Genomic DNA, 22056 nt, shown 5'->3' with positions numbered 1-22056 from the left:
TGTTTAACGTGTAGAGAGTTCCAGTTTTGCAAGATGATAAAGATGGTGGATGGTGATGTTTGCACAGTGTGAACATACTTAATGCCACTAAACTGTACACTTAAAAATGGTAAAAATGGGGCCGGCTCTGTGGCCGAGTGGTTAAGTTCGTGCGCTCCGCTGCGGCGGCCCAGGGTTCGGATCCTGGGCGTGGACATGGCACTGCTCGTCAGGCCACATTGAGGCGGCGTCCCACATCCCACAACTAGAAGGACCTGCAACTAAGATATATAGCTGTGTACGGGAAGGGGGGGGAGGGGGGCTTTGGGGAGATAAAGCAGAAAAAAAAAAAGATTGTCAATGGTTGTTAGCCCAGGTGCCAAAAAAAAAAAAAATGGTCAAAATGTTAAATTTTATGTTATGTACATTTTATCACAATTTTTAAAGAAGTGACTAGGGTACATATTATCTCTACAGATGACAGGGAACATGTCCTCTGGTCATCTCTAACTTCTCCTGAATTCAGTTTCTTTCCAGCCCCCAGAGAAATGCCTTAATTTCTTTTCCCGAGTATGCAGAGGTGACCTCATTTCATTCCAGTTGTTCCCTAGTGTTTTCGCCAGAATTCCACCTTTTCCTCAACTACAGGAACGGGTGAGGGTAAGAGGTGGGGTGGTTTCACCAGCAGGGAGGACTCAGTAACTCAGTAAGGCTGGGGAGGAACTGAACCACGGCCGAGAAAGGAGCGCGAAGCCCAGGCCAGCTAGAGGGAAAACGTCAGATCTCCCGGACTCTCCCGCTTTATTGGCTTTACCTTAATCCTAGGGTGAGCTGGGTCTCAAGTTGGGGTGGGGTTTCATTCTCTAGGTGTGTACAATAATTAGATGCCTGTTCCTTGAACATTTCTTTATGTAATTTTGTGTTTAGCTTTGACTGTATCAATAAGGATCATGGGTCACTGTGTTTCTAGTTTGAGGCCCCACTCCCAGTGAGATTGATTGTGTCTTTGAAAATAAGATTTAAAAAAATATGAAATTCATTGGAACATAAATTATCTTAGATAAAAGGGCATCCTTGAAATCTGAAATATAATTTACCTCAACTCTTTATGTCTTTTCAAATAGTTGCCGATCTGTTTGGGGGGTTGGGGGTCTGGCTTATCAGGCAACTAATCATTATGTCTGATTTCTTTTTGTTTTTGTTGGACATTATGAATACAGCAACTACAGCCAAAGCTCAAGGGAAACTCACCGGCCAGTGCCCAGATTTCCTCCTTCCTCTCCATGTGCAGGCTGTTCTTGAGAGGAGGTTGGTAACATTTGAGAAAAGGTCTTGGGATCTTATAGGCCTTTCTTGTTGGTCGGCTAGTTAAAGGAAATGCCTTCTAAAAAGCTCAACAAGTAAGGCACAGAGGATCTGTTTCACAGAGAATGTCAACAGAGAAGAAGACTACAGTGCAAACAATGAAATGTCATTCGCTGTTCCTTAATGTCAGAGACTAGGAGCGGTAACAGTAAATCAGTTAAGAGGCAGGTTCTGGAGACTTGGTATGAATTTCCACCTCACCCCTTATCAACTGTGTGACCTTGGACCTCCCCAGAGGTCAGTTTACTTATCCACAAAATGAGCAAAGTAATAGTACTAAACTCATAGGGATGTTAAGGGGGTTAACTGAAATACAAGCACAATGATTGGTACATATTAAGGGCTAGTAAAAAAAAAAAGACATTAAAATTGCCAAATTAAGTTGCAACCAGAAATGGGGTTAGGTAATCATTCACTAAAAGGGGCAATGAGGTCAGAGAGAATGCTGTTTGGGCCAGTTTTTCTAATGCTGTGTAACAAACCAACCTAGAAGTAGTGGCTTAAAATAACAACCATCATTTACTTTGCTCCTGGATCTACAGCTTGGACGTGGCTCCACGGAGAAGGCTCGGCTCTGCTTCCTGTAGAGTCAGCTTGGGCTGCTTGGCTGGGGGCTAAAAGTTCCACTTCCAACATGGTCCACTCACGTGCTGGTTATTATCTGGGAGCTCAGCTGGGCTGAGGACTGGGAGCTTCTTCTCTCCATGTAGATCTCTCCACAGGCTGCTTGGGCTTCCTTACAACATGGTGGCTAGGTTCTGGAATGAGTATCCCAAGAGAAGCGGGAGATGCCAGTATTTCAGGCTCGGTCTTAAGAAATGGGTACAGCATGATTTGCACTGTATTCTAGTAGTTAAGTAATTATAGAGCCCAGATTCCAGGGAAGAAGACACGACTCCACCTCTCTGTGGAAGGAGTGTCGAAGAGTTTATCAGCTTGTTTTAAAACTGTCATAATGTGTGTCCCAAAGCTGGCTCAGCCTCAGTTCTTTCACAAGTCTGCTGTACATTTGGAAGAGAAAGAATGTCACACAGATACATCATTGCTGTTCACATCTTTTGATCTGTAAATGATTTCTATATCAATGAGCAGTTGACAAAGGAAAAGTCCTACTAAATTCATGTTATAGTCTATGTCGTAGTTTAAATTACCCGTACATCTCTGTGGGGAGGCTTCTCATTATCTCGATGGTGTTTCCCTCATATTTTATACAAGCATAATAGCTAATGGTTAATTTACTGTGCCGCCTGGTTCCAGCATCTTGTAGTAAGTGAGCATTTGTCATGCTCGTTGTCAGTTCCCCTTTATTCTCCAACACGGAGTAAAATCATATTTATGGCAAGCTGGCTTGCTCATTCCACTCTGTAGACATTGAGATTTTTGAATTAGGGAGGAAATTTGATTTTATGGTATCTACAATAAGTTCACAAGATCATTCATTCTCTCAAAAAATCCTTGATTACTCTTTTGACAAACACAATGTTAAATTTTAGGGTAAACGATAAAAATAACATCTGAGTAAGGTAAAAACAAATGTTTAGTGGGTTAAATGGAAATTAATGTGATGTCTGGCTCTCTACTAGTATTTATTTAGAGAAGGGACAAGAAAGAAATTTGAATTTATATATTATTTTATGTTTACTTTCTGTAAGGTAAATTTGTACTCTCTTCTAATAGGTGCACAATTTGTACACGATAATACATGTCTTGTATTTAAAAGGTGTGGATTGGATTTTATTCAAGATAGGGAATAATTCTTTTAAAGTACTTAATATATTTTTGTACATGGCCTTAGCATAATTGATAAGCTGTTTAAATAATAAAGTAACAGAGATAAGCATTATGGTTACCTCCCAAAGTACTAATTTCTGTCTGCTTTAATATTTTAATTGGTTGCTTCCTGTAAGTTATAGAAGAACTCTAACTCAGGCTCCTATTTGCATTTGAGGAATACTAGATGGAAGATATGAATTAATAGGCCTCAGATATGTATATTTATGCATGTTTCTTCACTGTGGATCCGTTTAAATGGTATTTAGCAATGGGAATTTTGTTTAGAATTTTTAAGTTACACCCCGCCCCCCCCCCCCCCCCGAGGCTAATGGGATTCTGTTTCTTCAAATATGAAAAACTTCTATATAAACTAAACTTTATATTTGCCAAAATTCCTTTTGGCCCAAATGAATCTAGACTGCCCTTGATTTATGATTATGGCGGCCATCTACACTAATTTGACATCCATAATACGAACAGCAGCCATGAAAGCAAAGTTCAGTGATTCCACTGAAATGTATTTTACTTGCACTGCTGTGTCTGCTTCTGAATCAAGGTGCTTGGAATATTGTGCCGTTAAGGAATTGTTTGTTTCTCCAGACTGACTAATGCCTCAGGAATTTGGCTTCATGTAATCATCATTAAAGAAATACCCTGACACCTTTTCTATGGGAATTATCAAAGCTCTGAAATTAGTTGAAAATTGGGCATATATAAAAAGCCCTAGCAGTTTTTTGTTTTAGTTCAGGAAAATGCAAACGTGCAGCTTATAGCAGAGGATTCCTGAGCAGCAGACTTTCCCTCGCTGGGGCAGCGGTGAGCAGATCCCTCGGGTTACTGACTGGAGGGCCGTTCAGCCCGTGTGGCTGTAGGAGTCACTGGCCTGATCTTCAGAGACTGGGCATTTGGGGCAGTTTAACGCTTCACATTGACCATTACCCAAGGCTACTTACGTCCTGAGGGGCGAACACAACTTGTAATGTTAGTTTTCTCTACCCAGTGCTGTAGAGTAGCTGATGTTCAGTGGGGCCTGAGTGTCCGTTGTGCTGAATTGCCTTGAAGATGTAATGACCTTTGTGAACCCTGTGTTTCAGAATTAGGACCCATCTCAGAGAGTTAAGATGGACTGCATGCTTCTAGTGGAGGCTTATTTAGGACAGGATTTATGATTTTGGTAAAAAACCTGTGAAGTGTTCATCTCACTGTTGGCTGAAGAGATTATTCTGCATTATGACCCTTCTGTAGAATTTATATCAATAGATATAATTGACAAAGTTAATATCTAGAATTTACAAATTAATGAGAGAATAGAAAACCTCATAGAAAAATAGGCAAAGGATATGCACACGCATAGAAGAGGAAACTCAAATGGTTATATATGGATAGAAGCTCAACCTCAAAGAAATGAAAATGAAAATAAAATGAAATACCATTCCACCTCTTTCGGGTTGGAAGCAGTTAAAATGCCTGAAAATCCCGTGTTGGTAAGCAACAGTAACTCACACATGCTGCTGGTGCAAGTATAAATTGGTCAAACGGCTTTGCAGAGCATTTTGGCCATATCTAGTAAAGTTGATATTTTTACCCTGCTGCTAACTAGCAATTCCATTTCTTGGTTATACCTGGAGTAGCTCTGGCGCAGATGCGTAAGGAATCACATGCAAGGATTGTCGTTGCCACTTTGCAATGGTGAAAAAGTGCGAACAGCCTAAATGCCCTTCAGCAAGAGAGTCATAAATAAGGAAGATATAGTCATATAGTGGAATACTCATCACTGGTTAAAATGAATGAATCGTTTCATTTATAGTCATTTATCAATGTATCCGCATGCATCAATCTCAAAAGCATAGTGGTGAGCAAAGCTAGCAAGTTTTAGAACAATATTGTTGAAAACAAATAATACAATATTATATATTTTATGGGTACATGTCTATGTGGTGATATTATAAAAATGCATGGGAATGACAGACAGTGACGGGATAGGGTCCCCGCTGGGGAGACAGGAAGGAGCAGAGGACAAGGGAGAGGAGTACAGGGAGTTTCAACTGTTCTGCTAGATTACCCAAAGCAAAAAGATTTGCTTGAGCTTGGTAGTGGACAAAGGGATCTTTATTTTATCATTCTCTGTATTTTTCTTTACATTTGGAATATTTCAGAAATTTTAAAAAGGTAGTGAATTGAAAGCCAAATAAAAATGCTCTGGGCATAATTTTTAAAGCCACATTTGAACCACACTACATCCCCAAAATTGCTACCGAAAGAGTTATTTCGCTTTACTCCAACAAATATTTACTGAGTGTTTAGTCTTTGTGGGACGCTGGGGTTTTGCTGAGGTCACCCCGGAGAAGCAAGTAGACTCAGCGCTGCCTTCGTGGGGCTCAGAGTCTCCCACGTAGACAGGTGCTGGGCTGTAAGGAGTGGGGCATCATGGGAAACAGACACACTGGGTCCGATGCCCAGAAGGCAGCAGATGAGCTGACCCGGCAACTCTGCTCTAAGTGTTACCTCACGAAATTGGGGTTCTCTTGCCCAGTGCTCATAAAAAAAAGCCAATTAGTACAGCATCAGCTTTTGGGAAAAGAAATGTAGCTTTATTTTGTGAGATCTGCAAGGAGACAGGAGGCATGTGCCCTCAGATCTGTCTCCCTGATCCAGGGCTTGGGTGCTACTTACGGGATGAGGGGCAGGGCAGTCTGAAGTGCGGGAGTAGACGATCGGAGGAAGGGAGAAGTGAGGTGATTGATGATCTGCGCAGGCGTAGTCAAGCTTCACGGCTCTTCACAGGATGCGTGTTCACAAAATGGAGGCCTGACCGTGATCCGAGGGTGGAGTTTTTAGCTCCTTGACACCAAAAAGATCACTTATTGAGCATTTGCAAAGTCTCAGTCGATGAGTTGGTGATCTCAACTGGCCTCAAGTGGACAAGGGGTCTCAATTCCTGAAAGACAACTCTTAATTTTTTTAAAAGATTATTTTATTGAAGTCGTGTTGGTTTATAACATTGTGTAGTTTCAAGAGGACATTACCATCTGTCAGTTTCTTATAGACTGCATAGTGCCCACCACCAATAGTCTACATTTTCTTTTTAAGATTTTATTTTTTTCCTTTTTCTCCCCAAAGACCCCCGATACATAGATGTATATTCTTAGTTTTGGGTCCTTCTAGTTGTGGCATATGGCATGCCACCTCAGCATGGCCTGATGAGCAGTGCCATGTCCACGCCCAGGACTTGAACCAGGGAAACCCCAGGCCACTGCAGCAGAGCACATGAACTTAACCACTCAGCCACAAGGCTGGCCCCACCAATAGTCTGCTTTTTATCTTTCACCATACATATGTGCCCCTTTACCCCTTTTGTCTACCTCCCCACCCCATTCCTCTCTGGTAATCATTAATCTGTTCTCTTTATCCATGTGTTTGTTTATCTTCCACATATGAATAAAATCATACAGTGTCTGTCTTTCTCTGTTTCTCTTATTTCACTTAGCATCATACCCTCAAGATCCATCCATGTTGTCACAAATGGCATGACTTTGTCATTTTTTATGGCTGAGTAGTATTCCATTGTATATATATATACCACATCTTCTTGATCCATTCATCCGACAATGGGCACTCGAGTTGCTTCCATGTCTTAGCTGTTGTGAATAATGCTGCAACAAACATAGGGCTGCATAAATCTCGTTGTATTGTTGATTTCATGCTCTTTGGATAAATACCCAGTAGCAGGATAGCTGGATTGTGTGGTATTTCAATTTTTAATTTTTTTGAGAAATCTCCATACTGTTTTTCATACTGACTGCTCCAGTTTGCATCCCACCGGCAGTGGATGAGGGTTTCCTTTTCTCCTCATCCTCTCCAACACTTGTTATTTCTTGTCTTGTTAATTATAGCCATTCTGAGGGGTGTGAGGTGGTATCTCGTTGTAGTTTTGATTTGTGTTTCCCTAATAATTAGTGATGCTGAGCATCTTTTCATGTGCCTGTTGGCCATCTGTAGGTCTTCTTTGGAAGAATGTCTGTTCGTGTACTATCCATGTTTTGATAGGTTGTTTCTTTTTTTGTTGTTGAGTTGTATGAGTTCTTTATATATTTTGGAAATTAACCCCTTGTCAGATATGTGATTTGCAAAAATTTTCTCCCAGTTGGTGGGTTGTCTTTTTATTTTGTTCATGATTTTCTTTGCTTTGCAGAATATTTTTAGTCTGATGTAGTCCCATTTTTAAATTTTTTCTTCTATTTCCCTTGCCTGAGTAGACATGGTATTTGAAAAGATGCTGCTAAGCCTGATGTCAAAGAGTGGACTGTCTCTATTTTCTTCTAGGAGTTTTATGGTTTCAGGTCTTACCTTCAAGTCTTTGGTCCCTTTTGAGTTTATTTTTGTGTGTGGTGTAAGATAATGGCCTACTTTCATTCTTTTGCACATGGCTGCCCAGTTTTCCCAGCACCATTTGTTCGAGAGACTTTCCTTTCTCCATTTTATGCTCTTGGCTCCTGTGTCAAAGATTAGCGGTCCATAGATGTATGGTTTTACTTCTGGGCTTTCAATTCTGTTCCATTATCTGTGTGTCTATTTTTGTGCCAGTACCATGCTGTTTTGATTACTATAGCTTTGTAGTATGTTTTGAAGTCGCGGATTGTGATGCCTCCAGCTTTGTTCTTTTTTCTCAGCATTGCTTTGGCTATTGGGTTTCTTTTGTTGTTCCATATAAATTTTAGGATTCTTTGTTCTATTTCTGTGAAGGATGTCATTGGGATTGCATTGAATCTGTAGATTGCTCTAGGTAATATGGACATTTTAACTATATTTATTCTTCCAATCCATGTGCATGGAATATCTTTCCATTTCTTTATGTCATCATTGATTTCTTTCAATAATGTCTTATAGTTTTCAGGGTATAGGTCTTTCACCTCCTTGGTTAAATTTATTCCTAGATATTTTATTCTTTTTGTTACGATTGTAAATGAGATTGTATTCTTGACTTCTCTTTCTGCTAGTTTGTTATAGTGTATGGAAATGCAACCGATTTTCATAAGTTGATTTTTTACCCTGAAATTTTGCTGTAGTTGTTGATTATTTCTACTAGTTTTGTGATGGATTCTTTAGGGTTTTCCATATGTAGAATCATGTCATCAACAAAGAGCAAGAGTTTGACTTCTTCCTTTCCAATTTGGATGCCTTTTATTTCTATTTCTTGCCTAATTGCTTTGTCCAAAACCTCCAGAACTATGTTGAAAAGGAGTGGCAAGTGTCTTGTTCCTGTTTTCAGAGGAATGGCTTTCAATTTTTCACCATTAAGTATGATGTTGGCTGTGGGTTTGTCATATACGGCCTTTATTATGTTGAGGTACTTTCCTTCTATACCCATTTTGTTGAGATTTTTATCACAAATGGATGTTGGATCTTGTCAAATGCTTTCTCTACATCTATTGCGATGATCATGTGATTTTTATTCCTCATTTTGTTAATGTGGTGTATCACATTGATTGATTTGTGAGTGTTGAACTATCTCTGTGTCCCTGGTATAAATCCCACTTGATCATGGTGTATGATCCCTTTAATGTATTGCTGTATTCACTTTGCCAATATTTTGTTGAGGATTCTTGCATCTATGTTCGTCAGTGATGTTGGCCTGTAACTTTGCTTCTTTGTGTTGTCCTTGCTCAAAGACAACTCTAAATTACTCTCTTGAAAAGATGGGGTCAGTGGAACTGGTCCTGGAGGGCTAGCAGTTACACAAGTGATTACGATCACGTTCTCCCAGGAGTATGAACTGGGAAATGTGAGGGAGGAGAGCAGATGTCAGGGAGGGCCCCACCTGAAGTGTTAAGAGTTAGGAACCAGCCTCTGGCTAGGAGGGCATGATTGGCCGTGAGAGCGCAGGAGTTATGAGGTGGAGAGGAGACACACAGCCCCAAGGAGAAGGGAGGAAGCGCAAGGAAAAGCAGGGACAGAGAGTGTGGCTGAGTCACTTCAAAGAGGAGCTCAAGGTCCAGCTGATGAAAGGAGCCCAGATAACCTGCCCCAGCTCTGCACAGGATGCCAAGTGACAGCTGGAGAACTCTGCTTCTCCAGGCCTCGCTCATCCTGCAAACTCTGGCTGACCTGGGCTTGGTCTGATGGAAGGAGGGACATTAGGAGAAGCTCAGGGCTCTCTGAGAGATGCCACTGCTGCGGCAGCTCCTGTGGTGCCGTAGGCAACAACCTCAGACTTACTCAGAAGTCAGCCTTGCCTCGGGTGGGAGCGCATTTCTGGATGCACAGACCCTCTCCGGGTCCTCTACTGGTTGTTGGACTTCTAACCAAATAAAGAATCTCTCACATATTTCAAACACAACCCAAAGTGTGGTTTCTTCGAAGCAGCCTAGTTCCAGCTCTGTAACGGCCAGGGCTCCCCAGGCTTTCCGTAGCGCCTGTTTGCTCAGCTTGTCCTGGGTCCTCTGGGTCCTGCTGTGCAGCAGAGACGCCTTTTCCCTGTGGCTGTGAGTGTCCAACAGGACAAACCTGACAGTCCTCGAGTGGCAGCAAGGACAGGGGTGTTGGAGCGTTGTTCCTCGGGACGGTTGCCGTGCATTAGGTCTGGCTCTGCACCCTGGGCAGGACACGGACCCTCTCTTGTGCCTCAGCTTCCTCTTCTGCAGGTGAGGAAGCCATGGCACCCTCACAGGAGCAGATGAGTTAGTACCTGGGAGGTGTGCAGGATGGCTGACACCCAGGAATTATTGCTTTTGTTGACTGTCATCATTGTTGTGGTTTTCATCACATAACATGAATCTGTATTCCTTGATACCAAAAGAGCTAGTTATAAAGAAAAATAATATTTTCTTCCTCTTTCTTTTTGCAGCAAAAATTATGTTATACCTTTGCAGTGCAGTAGCCCTGTAGATTTCGAGTTTCATATCACTTTGGTTCAGTCTCATCAAGCCTTTACTATCGAGCCAACCTCAGGTAAGGAGAGTCAATATTTCAAGTTTCCAATCTCTCAGATCAAAGAGGATTTGGAAGATAGGTCTCAGATTATAAAAAAGAATAAGCCACATTTGAATATGTTATTTTCCAATGTACAACAGTAACAAATTTTACATATCTAACATAATGTAAGTTGTAATTAGACACTTGGTGATAAGGACACTTTGGAATAATTTTGTATCATGCTGATAATTTATAATCTCCAGGTCACTTTCTTCCAAGGTCAAAACTTGGAATCAGAAGTTAATCTGTTCTAATTCTAGTTTTGGCTCTTGGTACATCTTTGGTTTTGTATTCACCTTTTAATTCAATTTCAAGTAAAATGGGGATGTTATTTCTTCCCAAGCCTTCAGAGTCTTAGTGAAGAGTGTAATGAATTTGTCCCGCACGTGGGGAGGACAGTCTGTCTTTGCGTGCCCCGAAGGATAGAGAGCCCAATGAGGCTGAGGACATTTGAAGGTGGAATCTCCGCCTCGAGTAATTGCTGCTTCCCGGTTTCTGTCTCTTGATTCTGGGTTTGGGATTTAAATATCTGTCCACAGTGGTCTGCAGTGAATGCTAAAGTAGTTTTGTTTTTATTTATGTTTTCAGATTTATTGATGTATCATTGACATATAAGATTATAAGATATTTTAAGTGTACAATGTGATGATTTGACATATGTGTACATTGTGAAAGGATTCCCTCATCAAGTTCATTAACACATCCATCATCTGACATAGTTTTTTTTTTTTTGGTAAGAACATTTAAGTTCTACTCTCTTAGCAAATTTCGGTTATACAGTACAGTGTTATCAACTATAGTCACCATGTTATATGTTAGATCCTCAGACCTTATTCTTCTTATAACTGAAAGTTTGTACCCTTTTCCCAACCCCTAAAACCCTGGCAACCACTTTTCTACTCTCTGTTTCTGTGAGTTCAGCTCTTTTTTTCCTTCTAGATTCCACATATAACTGACACCATGCAGTATTTGCCTTTCTCTGGCTAGATTATTTCACTTAGCATAATGCCTTCCAGGATCAGACACGTTGTTGCAAATGGCAGGATTTCCTTCTTTTTAAGGCTGCACACTACTCCATTTTTTTTTGTGTGTGTGTGTGTGTGTGTGTGTGTGTGTATATATATACACACACACACAATTGTTGATTTTTGCGTGTGGTGTAAGATAGTGGTTTAATTTCCTTCTTTTGCATGTGGCTGTCCAGTTTTCACAACACCGTTTATTAAGGAGACTACCCTTTTCCCATTGTATATTCTTGGCTGCTTTGTTGTAAATTAATTAACCATATGTGCATGAGTTTATTTCTGGGCTCTCTATTCTGTTCCATGGATCTAAGTGTCTTTTTTTATGCCACTGCCATACTGTTTTTATTACTATAGCTTTGTAATATCGTTTGAAATCAAGAAGTGTGAAGCCTCCAGCTTTGTTCTTCTATCTCAAGATTGCTATAGGTATTCTGAGTCTTTTATGGCTCCATACAAATCTGAAGATTTTTGTTCTATTTCTGTGAAAAAGCCCATTAGAATTTTGATAGGGATTGCATTAAATCTGTATATTGCTTTGGGTAGTATGGACATTTAACAATATAAATTCTTCCAAACCATGAACATGAAGTATCTTTCCATTTATTTGTGTCTTCTTCAGTTTCTTTCATCAATATCTTGTAGTTTTTAGTGTACAAGTCTTTCACCTCCTTGGTTAAATTTATTCCTCATCACAAGGAGAAATTATTTTCTTTCCTTTTTATTGGATCTATATGAGATGACGGATGTTAACTAAACTATTGCTGTAATCATTTCACAATATATGTATAACAAACCATCATGCTGTACACCTTCAACTTATACAGTGATGTGTGTCAATTATTTTTCAATAATTCTGGAAAAAAATTATTGCTGGTTCTTTATTCTTTTTGATGCTATTGTAAATGAGATTGTTTTCTTAATTTCACTTTCTGATAGTGCATTGGTGTATAGAAATGCAACTGATTTTTCTACATTGATTTTGTATCCTGCAACTTTACTGAATTGGTTTATTAATTCTAGCAGGTTTTTTTGGTTAAGTCTTTAGGGTTTTCTATATATAATATCATGTCATTTGCAAATAGAGACAATTTTACTTCTTTCTTTCTGATTTGAATGCCTTTATTTCTTTTTCTTGCCTGATTGCTTTGGCTAGGAATTCCAGTATTATGCTGAATGGAAGTGGTGAGAGTAGGCATCCTTGTCTTGTTTATGATCTTAGAGGAAAAACTGTGAGCTCTTCACCATTGAGTATGTTAACTGTGGACTTGTCATACATGGTGTTTATTATATTGAGGTACATTCCCTCTACACCCAGTTTGTTGAGAGTTTTTAACACAAAAGGATGTTGAGTTTTGTCAAATGCTTTTTCTCCATCTATTGAGGTGTTTATGTGACTTTTATCCTTCATTTTATTAATGTGGTGTATCACATTGATTCATTTATGGATGGAAACAGAAGGGAGAATTTGGAGACAGTTAGAGATTCTTAGACGAAGCCATACTTCTCTGAAAAACTGCATCCCAAGACACAGAATATTAATTTACCAGAAGGATTTTGAAACACAACCTGTTCAAAACATGGGGACTGTGCACATGAGCAAATACAGATTGAGCATAGACATAACAAGTTTTTGTGAAACACTTTAAAAAAAACTATGCAGGACGTTTCCCGAGTGCACAGATTATAAATCGCACAGCCACATAATTCGCGAGCTGCTTTGTCCGATCCATCTGATAGGCTTTTCTGGTTGTTCTGGTGCTTTGTTTGTGGTGTGTCTTTTGAAGTCCTCCTTTAACTGAAATTAAATCGAACATACCAGTTTGGAGTCAAAGAGAGAGAGGTGAGAGCTAGGGACGTGAATTTAGGCATCACCCGGGTATTGATGGAACGCACAGCCGTGGGACTGAGAATGAGTCACCCAGGGAGTGAGTGTGGCTGGAGAAGAGAAGCGGCTGAGGACCAGGCCCTGAGCACGCAGCACTCAGAGGACAGCGAGGGGAAGTGGGCCAGGACGGAGACCAAGGAGGAGAATCAGGGGAGTGTGGCGCAAGAGGAGACACGAGAGCGTGAGTGAATGGATGAAGACTCGAGGGCAAGCCGGGGCGCTTGGACTTTGGGGATCCTGCCTTTGTGATTTTAAATGGCCTGCATTATGTAGATGGTGTTGCTGATGTGGCTTTATGAACTGGCCTCCAGGCCGGACCCTTCAGACTCCGCAGTAGCTATTTTATGAGGCGAGTGCATCCCTTGGTCTCTCAGGTATTTCCTTCCTTTGGTTTCCGGTTTTGTTGAGGTATCAATGCATCTTTTCCATTTTGTTGATGTGTCAGTGCATCTGTCCTACTTTTGAGGCTATAGAATTCAGTGGTGACTTTTCGTCACCTGCAGTAAAAAGCCTTGGCCGCGTGGACAGTGGATGCTGCGGTTCAGGTGTGTGGAGGCCCGGCAGCTCTGGGCTTTCCTGACGTGCCAGAAATCTAGCTGGACGAATAGGCCTTATGGTTGGACAGTCATGGATGACTTTTTGGCGAGGAAGTCATTATTGCCTCCATTTTACAAACAGCCTTTACAAGGCTGAGAACCACGGGCTAAGCTTACGCATCAGCACGTATATCTGTAGACACTGTTTCGGGCACATCTTTGGTAACCGACTGTCTAAAGGCTGTGGAGACACCCATAATCTGTGAGGTCGTAAAGCAGCATCTTCTCTGGGAACTAGAAGCATTGTCTGTCCATGCCTTCCAGGCATTTTGTGCTCTGGCTTGCCAAATGAAGAAATTTGAATAAAGCTAATTCTATTTACAAGATATGAATCTGACATAGTGCCCTCAACTTTAACTCAACTCGTTATTTGCCCACTGGGCATCCCTAAGATGCATGTGTGCACTATAGCTGTCAGAAGCTGGATCTGCTGATGGTGCCAAGATGTTCCTGAGATTGGGGAAAAGGAGTAAAGGGTTTTGAGAGCTTCCTTTTCCTGCTGACAAGAAATCACGTCCAACTAAAACATCCAGAACACTCTGTTGATCATTTTGAAAGAGCCAGCAATACATTACTTTGGCCAAGATCTTATTAGCGTTGGAGACCAGCCAAATGCCACAAAAAAATTGTTGAATTTGTTTACTTTTGACTACTTTGAGATCCTGGACATTTGGTTGGTGTCGCATATGCTCAGGAAGAATGCATGCAATTCATATAAATGGTAAATGGTAGCGTAAAGTGGATAGTTAAGCAAGAGTTCCTGGGGCCTGTTGCTCAGAGTTCCTATATAAAGTTTCAATCCTTTCATTCTCTTTTTTTTTTCTATTATGAGGGATATATCAGCCATTTACAAATAATTTTATATTTTGCATTTTCTTCTGAAATGCAAGTTTCTTACAACTTTATATTGATTTGGGAGTAATCCCAGCCCCTTGCTTTGGCCTCAGACCACTGTTTGGTTGTAGAGGTCATCCATTGGCCCAGGGCCACTAACCCAGCAGGCAGCGCATCCCAGCAAAGAGCAGATTCTCCTTCCCCAGAGTGAGCACTAGGATGCCGTGAACGCGGCACCCTACCTGTCAAAGTCCGAGGCGCCTCTGTGCACCGCCCACTCTGGGTGACCCGACTGGACTCGACCCCTAGTCCCATCACGTCATCTCCTTTGGACCCAGTCATGCTCCTGTGAAACCTGCCACGGTGCTGCTCACACTCCAGCATTTTCCTACTTAGGTTTCAGAACGAAGAGAGTGTTAACCCCTTTTTGCCTCTTTCTCCTCCAAAGGCCCCTTGACCCCTCGCTGAGGTATTTTAGCATGTAACCTTTGGGGTCCACGGGCAAAGCCATCCCTTCCAGGCAGAAGTATGCCCTGCTTCTCCTCCCCATGTCACTGTCCACCTGTGGACACTGAGAGAGAAGACCCCAAACCCCAGCACAAACTGTGCAGGGGACAGGTCAGGATCGTCAAGGGGATGGTCAGACCTTTGGACCTCAGCACGCGAAGCAGGCCCCCATAAGATGTTTCTTACTGGTGCTTAGGACCATCATGAATAGCTCGGTGCAGAAAATACATGCTGAGTCTATGGCTACATAGAGAAGTGGAGACATGCAGAGACACCGCTGCGGAGTGATAGGAATGAGGGAGATACACCAGCAAAGTGCCTCTGCTAACCTCCCAGTTCAGCAAATGGGAAAGTAGCAGGGGCCACATGTCGGGGTGGAAAAGAATGCTCAGAACAAGCAAAATCAGGAGATCAAACATTTTTATGACTTTCTAAAGCACCAAACCTAATGGCGAGGAAGTGAGAACAATTAGGGACCGTTAATATACCAAATGCAGATGGGTTCCCTATGTCCCTGATTTACGGACGTAGGTAGTTAATTTAAAGTGGCCTACTGAAGTGAGCAGGAGAGCTAGACAGGCAGGTGTGATTCTTTACGCACAGTTTCACATTGGCAGCAATACCGCATTTTACTCGGCACTCCGTATATCCTCTATGGGGGCAGTGGTCGTACATAGTGTGGCTGGCGTAGTGTTAATAATCGCTCCCACCTGCTAATTGTTAACCACATGCTGGGCGCTGCACCAAGCACATTGCATGCACTGCCTCGTCACATCCTATAACTCTATGAGGAGGGAGCTATTATCATCGTCACCCCTTACAGCTGAGGGCTGTGGGGCTCAGAGAGGCCAGATGACTTGCCGGAGGCAACAGGGTCTGTCTGACTTCAGACTCAAGCTCTCAGCCACTGTCCTAACCTGGAAGAGTAGCGATCCCAGGATGCCTTGAAATAAGAGGGGGGGACAGTATTGTGTCACAGACTAAGAGTAAGGAAAATTCTATTTTGTGAGTGAAAAGTTAGAGAAACTAATAATAGCTCTCAACCAGGTCTTGAAGATTCTTTTTGTCCTCAGGGGTCCTGGTATCTCCTGTTAAGATGACCACCTGGTGGCGTGTCAGTCTGGGCTTCCTGAGCTCAGCTGACCACGGCAGTGTCCAGTGAACTTCACTCAGCACACAGTGTCTGTACCTTGACCAAACTCTGTACCTCTACTGCCCATCCGGAAGCGCCGGTCCCGGTGAGGCCCAGAGAGAGGCCAGGATGGCTTGGCCCAGCCCTTTATCCCACGGGGAAAGCCTGTTTTCCTGCAGACTGGGATAGAACGCCAGCTCTGATCACAGGAGAGCAGCCCCGGCTGTGGGTCCCACAGGGCTGGTCTGGGAAGGGTGCTATGCCACCAAACAGGCAACAGCAACAACGGAGGGCAAAATGAATAGCTCTCCGTGTAAATAAGTGTGGGAGATATTGGGCTAAACGAACATAGATATGTTTCTTTAAGAAGTGGCTTTATAAAAATGAAATTTATTTGTTTTGAAAAACTCAAGCACTGCAAAAAAGTACAAAATCTAAGTTGAAAAGTATTTCCCAGAATCTCACCAGCCCTGAAATAACCATCATTAACATTTGTTGAACTCTGTTGCAGACACTGCTCTGTGCTTATGTACAAAGAGAAGAAGGGAAGGGATGCGAGATGCATACAATGCTACAGAGACAGACAAAAATATTAGAAAAATGGGGCTGTATTCTATGTAAAAGTACTGGGTTTGTTACTTGATATTGATTGAAGAAAAGCTGACTGAAGGTGAAGCTGAAGGAATTGACGGACTTCCTTGATAGTAATATTCATTTCTAAAATTTACTACTAAAATTAAGAAAAGAGATTCTGAAAACATTTAAGAGGTCAGAGCCCCTGCCTTCTTCAACTGCGTGCTTCCACTTCAGCTGGAATGTTGGCTGTGGAAGAAAGAAGGAGTAGCCACATGTGCGCTTTCTCTCCTTACAACTCCCAGTTGTGTTATAGTATCTTATCTGGATCTATAGCATTGACGTTCTGTTTTGTCGCTGTAAATGCCGCAGTTACTTAGTTTCTGTTTAAGTGGAACTAGGGTCTTCCCCTCTGTTCTTGGTTCCATGTTTTCTCCATGCCCAAGCTCTTTATCTCAGCTCTTTTTCTGGTCGTCTGGATTTTGTCATCTGGTGGCTTGTTAACCACAGGTTCCCGGGGGCTGCACACCTAGAGTGTGTGTTTGAGATCGTCTCTCTGCTGTCTGTGATCATCAAGGACAACTTGACTGGATATAAAAGTCTTGCTTTGCAACTTTGTTCACCTCAGAACTTTGTAGACATTGCTTGCTTGCCCTCTCCTTTGAATTTGCTAGGAATCCAGAGGCTGGTCTGAATCTTACCCCATCCTAGTAAATTCTGGATGCCCTTAGAATTCTTTTTTTCCCCCAGTCTTGAGGTTAAGTAATTTACCAGGATATATATTGGTGTTGCTCTGTGTCGTTTTTTTTCCCCCCCTGGAACATGCGATGTCCTTTCAATCTGGAGAAAAACAGCTTTCATTCGTTTAGGACATCTTTCAACTATTAAAACTTTGAATATTTTAATCTTCTACTTGCTCTTTTCTCTTCCTCAGGAATATCTGTTATGTGTGTATGTTGGTTATCCTTTGCCCTCAGTATCTGTTATCTTCTTTAAAATAATTTCATGTTGTCTGGATTCCTCATTCCTAGCTGCCACGTCTCTGTGTTCAGCACCTGCATGTGTGCACGTGTGTGTTTGTGTGTGTGTGCCTTCCCATGCAGTTTCTACCTCACTGACAGTTCCTTTGCTTTTTTTCATTTGTTTCCTGAGCTCCACCAACATTCTTTTCATCTCCTTCTAGTGTGTTCTAATAGTGCTTCCTTGAATTCTGGTGACTCCTCTTGTGACAAATCATGCTGTCTGTAATCTCTTTAGGACTCTGGTGACCACCTGCATTCTGAGGTCATCCTCTTGTGATGTGTGTTCTTCACCTGATTTTTCTTATGTTCCTTTCCTCTTTCAAAATGTATTAATTTTTTTTTTGAGGAAGATTAGCCCTAAGCTAACATCTGTCACCAATCCTCCTCTTTTTGCTGAGGAAGACTGGCCCTCAGCTAACATCCATGCCCATCTTCCTCTACTTTATATGTGGGATGCCTGCCACAGCATGGCTTGACAAGAGGTGTGTAGGTCCGCACCCGGGATCTGAAACGGTGAACTCCAGGCCACTGAAGCAGAGCGTGCAAACTTAACTGCTGGGCTGCCCGGCTGGCCCCGGAAATGTATTAAGAACTCAAATGTCTCAAGTATAAAGTTTTTCCAACAAGTATTTCCTTTTCCTGACGTGTGTGTGTGTGTGTGTGTGCACGCACGCATGTGTGAGGAAGATTGTCACTGAGCTAACATCTGTGCTAATCTTCCTCTATTTTACGTGGGATGCCGCCATAGCACGGTTTGACAAGCGGTGCTAGGTCCGTGTCCAGGACCAGAACCTGGGAACCTTGAGCCACTGAAGCTGAACGCACGGACTTAACCACTACACCACCGGCCCAGCCTCCTCTTCCTGACATTTCTAATGATAGCTTAATACACAATAACTTATTACTTGTTTTATTTGGCAGAATCATTGGGAAGGACACATTTATAGGACACATACTGTGTGCCAAGAATTATCCCAGACCCTGTACATTTTCTCCTTTAAGCCTTGTCCCATCTTACAGATGAGAAAACTGAGCCTCAGGTAAAGTGACCAAACCAAGTCACCAAGCTCAAGCGAGGACAGACAAGTATGTGAGTCAGGGTCTGTGTGGTCTCTGAGGCCTTTCCTTGCCCACAGACCCTGGGCAGCAGCGGTGGCCTGCAATTGTCCTGGTGGGTGACATGTGACTCTCGGTAGTGAGTCAGAATGGAAAGCCCTGAAGCCCTCCCTTCTGTCATCCAGTGAATCAAAAACACTGTTAGTTTGTCAACAGCTTGTTCGTGGACAATTTTTAAACCATGTAGCTATCAAATTCCCAACTGAGGCTTAGAGCGATTAAGAAGTTTACCCCAATTCACCCAGCTGGTGCAACCCTACATCTTGGGAGATGAAGACCCATCCTTACTAAAACTTCAAGCACGTAGGTTAAATGGCTCTGTGACAATTTAGGGAGAATGATCTGTGCTTTCTGAGATTTCTGAAGAAAAAGTTATTTAAAAATTATAACAATATTGTAATAACACTGTAGGGGTGTATAAGAAAGAAGAAAGTTTTAAAAATTATCCCCATCCTGGGCTTTACTGCTCTAACAAATAACGCACTTTTATCTTTCCTTCTCCTCTTAGTAACTGCCCATATTTACGCACGGTTTACATAACTGTGATAAGGCAAAGATACAGTGGTATTTTCTGGTGACTTCATTTATCATTATAGCATTTTTAAGTGCTGTCACATTTTCTTCATAATACTCATTTTATGGATAAACCAGGGTTTTCTTAGCTTCCAGTTTATTTCTAAGTTTTGTTCTCCCCTCTCTCTGCCTCCCCACCCGCCCTGCCCTGTGATTTCACATTATCCCTGGTGTGTTAAGGGTAGTGATCCGAAATTGATCCCAGGCGAAACTGCACTGAAGCCATAAAATCGTGGTTTGAATTTTCTAAAATAAAGTGGTAATTCTGGGGGTGCCCTTCTCGCTCTTGAGACGTGACACGTATTCTCCTTCCTCCCACCATCGGTTTTTGCCGGGCAGTAAGCGGTGACTGCTTGGCACAGCTTTTATAGCTGTTAACATTGGACAATCAGCTGCGACCATGTTCGTTAGCAGAGTCGTGTTAACCTGATCGCTGTTAATGGAAAAAGCAGCGTGCTCCGGTTGCCTGGGGTGCACTCCAGTGCGCTTTATGTATTAGGTCTGGGCTGGGAGCACTTAAAATAAATCAACCAGGTCAAGGCAAACATTAATCTTTGCTCCGGAGTTTGTTCTTATTTTTTTTAAGTTAATGAGCTGGAGCAGAAACAATAGAATGTTCTCAGCCTAAAGCCCCCAGTGAATTGCCGGTCAGAGGGGTGAATTTTCTGACCAGGTGGGTGGTCAACGTATTGAACTCAGTGCATCCTGGAGTTCCATGCGGCTGAGGGTGGGTTGACCAATAGAATAAGCTCTTCTGCGCATGCGCTCTTCCTGCAGCGGGCTCTCAGGTCGCTCCTGAGTGTCCTGTAAAGATTTTGACATCTGCGCTCAGAAATGGACAAATACCTGTTTCTGAGCCTCTGTGCTAGGGATCCGGGCAGATGAAAGACCTTTGGGGCCTGTCCTGTCTGCTCTGTCTGCCTTAGGGGCTTGTAATCCGTTTGGGAGACTCGTAAGCTTTGAGAGGCAGCGATTCGGGTAGCACAGGGTACTGTGGGGCTGCCAGGAGTTTAGGGAGGGGGACTCCTGTGAATGAGAGTCAGGAGGAGTTCCTGCAACGCGCAGGTGACGTAGGCTTTGACGTTTGGGTTCATTCACTGTTCAGCAAGTGTCTCTTGAGCTGGGAACACAGTAATGAGCAGGCACCTACTTTTGTAAAACTCACATTCGAATCCAGGGGAAGGCAGACGGTAAAGAGGTAACTTCAGAGAGCAGGATGAAAAAACGAAAAGATCTGGAGAAAGGGCTCTCTAGGCTGAACAGCAAGTACCCTGAGGGAGCAGGAGCCCAAAGTCTGAGGATTTGCACAAAGGCCCCTCTCCTTCTTCAGGTCCCTTCATCCTGTCTTAATTAGCACTTACCACTGCGCTCATCTCCCCCCACCTGCTTTATTTTTCTTGTTGGTATTCATGACACGACTTTATGTTTTATATTCTGTGTTTGGTGGTTTTTGTTTGCTGTCCCCAACTAGAATGTAAACGCCATGAGACTTTGTTTTGTTTCTTGCTGTATCTTGAGTGCCTGGAACAGTGCCTGGCACCCCGTAAGTGCTCAGTGAATACTGGATGGCAGAATGGAAGGTCCGTGTGGCTGAGCACGGAAAGCCAGGGAGAGAGCAGTACAAAATTCAGAGGAGCGTGTAGATGGGAGGGAGTGGACGCTGGGCATTTATGAGGGAATGAGCAAGGTCTCTGCAGGGACAGTGGAAAGACCAGATGCACGGGGGCAGAAGGAACCATCTAGAAGGCAAACCAAAGAGCCTTCGGTGGAGGTCAGAGAGAACATCAGTCCTTCTCGCGTCTCCTACGTTGAGCCTCCCTTTCTCCCTTCCTCCCTTTGCTGTTCCTTTCCACAGTTTCGAGCACTAACTGTGTTCCAAGCTCCGTTGGCACCAGAGATTCGAAGGAAGGACACGGCATGGTAGGATATGTGACTGGAGAGAACGGTAGTCCATCCTGAAGATTTGAAAGGAGAGAATCAAATTACAGAAAAATATAGGAAACTCGATTATTTGCACAGAAACTTTTATGTGTGCTCCTAGGTTTTCCTTGCTGCTTACAGCATTAACATTGACATCCGGCAATTAGCTTAAAGATTGTAGTTCTGGGAAGTCATTACTGACTCATTAATGCTGATTGATATGTGTATATTTATGTAACTGACACAATCAGATGATTGTTATAAAGGACTAATGTAGTAATTGGTAAATGAGATCAGTGTAAACATGCAGAAGTTGATTCATGTGTATTTAATGAAAAGACTATACAAAGATAATAGAAATGCTTGTGCTTGTCATGGGGAGAATGTGTTTGTGTGTGTGTGTCAGCCTGTTTGACCGGACTTCGCAAGGAGAGAAAGTATCATGTTTTCTCATTTCTTTCCTTCCAGGAATAATTCCAGCTAATGGGAGGATGAACGTGACTGTGAAGTTTACACCCTTTCAGTATGGCACTGCACAAATGAAAATGCACTTATGGATTTCACAGTTCAACTCTCAACCCTACGAATGTGTCTTCACGGGGACATGCTGTCCCAACATGGCTCTGAAGTATGGCTGCTCTGGAATGTTTGGTTTATTCTTAAAACGTTTTTAAAAATCCAAGTCTTCCTTTCTTCCATTCTGTCTTTCTTCCTTGTAACAGAGTGCCATCAGCAACTTACTTAAGATGGTGAACTTTTATAAAATACACCTTAAAATATAATA

At 42.4% G+C, this 22056-nt stretch overlaps 1 protein-coding gene across 8 annotated transcripts in view; it reads left to right on the top strand.

Annotated features, from left to right (window-relative positions):
- The window catches only part of CFAP221 (cilia and flagella associated protein 221), a 47569-nt gene extending 25513 nt beyond the window's left edge, over positions 1-22056 (top strand). For 4 of the 8 annotated variants that reach the window (XR_011528666.1, XR_011528665.1, XM_070581128.1 and 1 more), the window contains 2 exons: positions 9962-10065; positions 21741-22056. Coding sequence is in view for 6 of the 8 variants with exons in the window: in XM_070581128.1 (XP_070437229.1) it covers positions 9962-10065; positions 21741-21946 (310 nt within the window). In the remaining 2 variants the exon portion in view is untranslated. The remainder of the gene's footprint in view (positions 1-9961; positions 10066-21740) is intronic. The other 4 variants (XM_070581130.1, XM_070581136.1, XM_070581131.1 and 1 more) reach the window with 1 other exon arrangement.

Source organism: Equus przewalskii, chromosome 17 (assembly GCF_037783145.1).
Source record: "Equus przewalskii isolate Varuska chromosome 17, EquPr2, whole genome shotgun sequence".
NCBI classification, from domain to species: Eukaryota; Metazoa; Chordata; class Mammalia; order Perissodactyla; family Equidae; genus Equus; species Equus przewalskii.
Note: the sequence above shows the minus strand (reverse complement) of the source record. Positions and strands in the feature narration are given on the sequence as shown.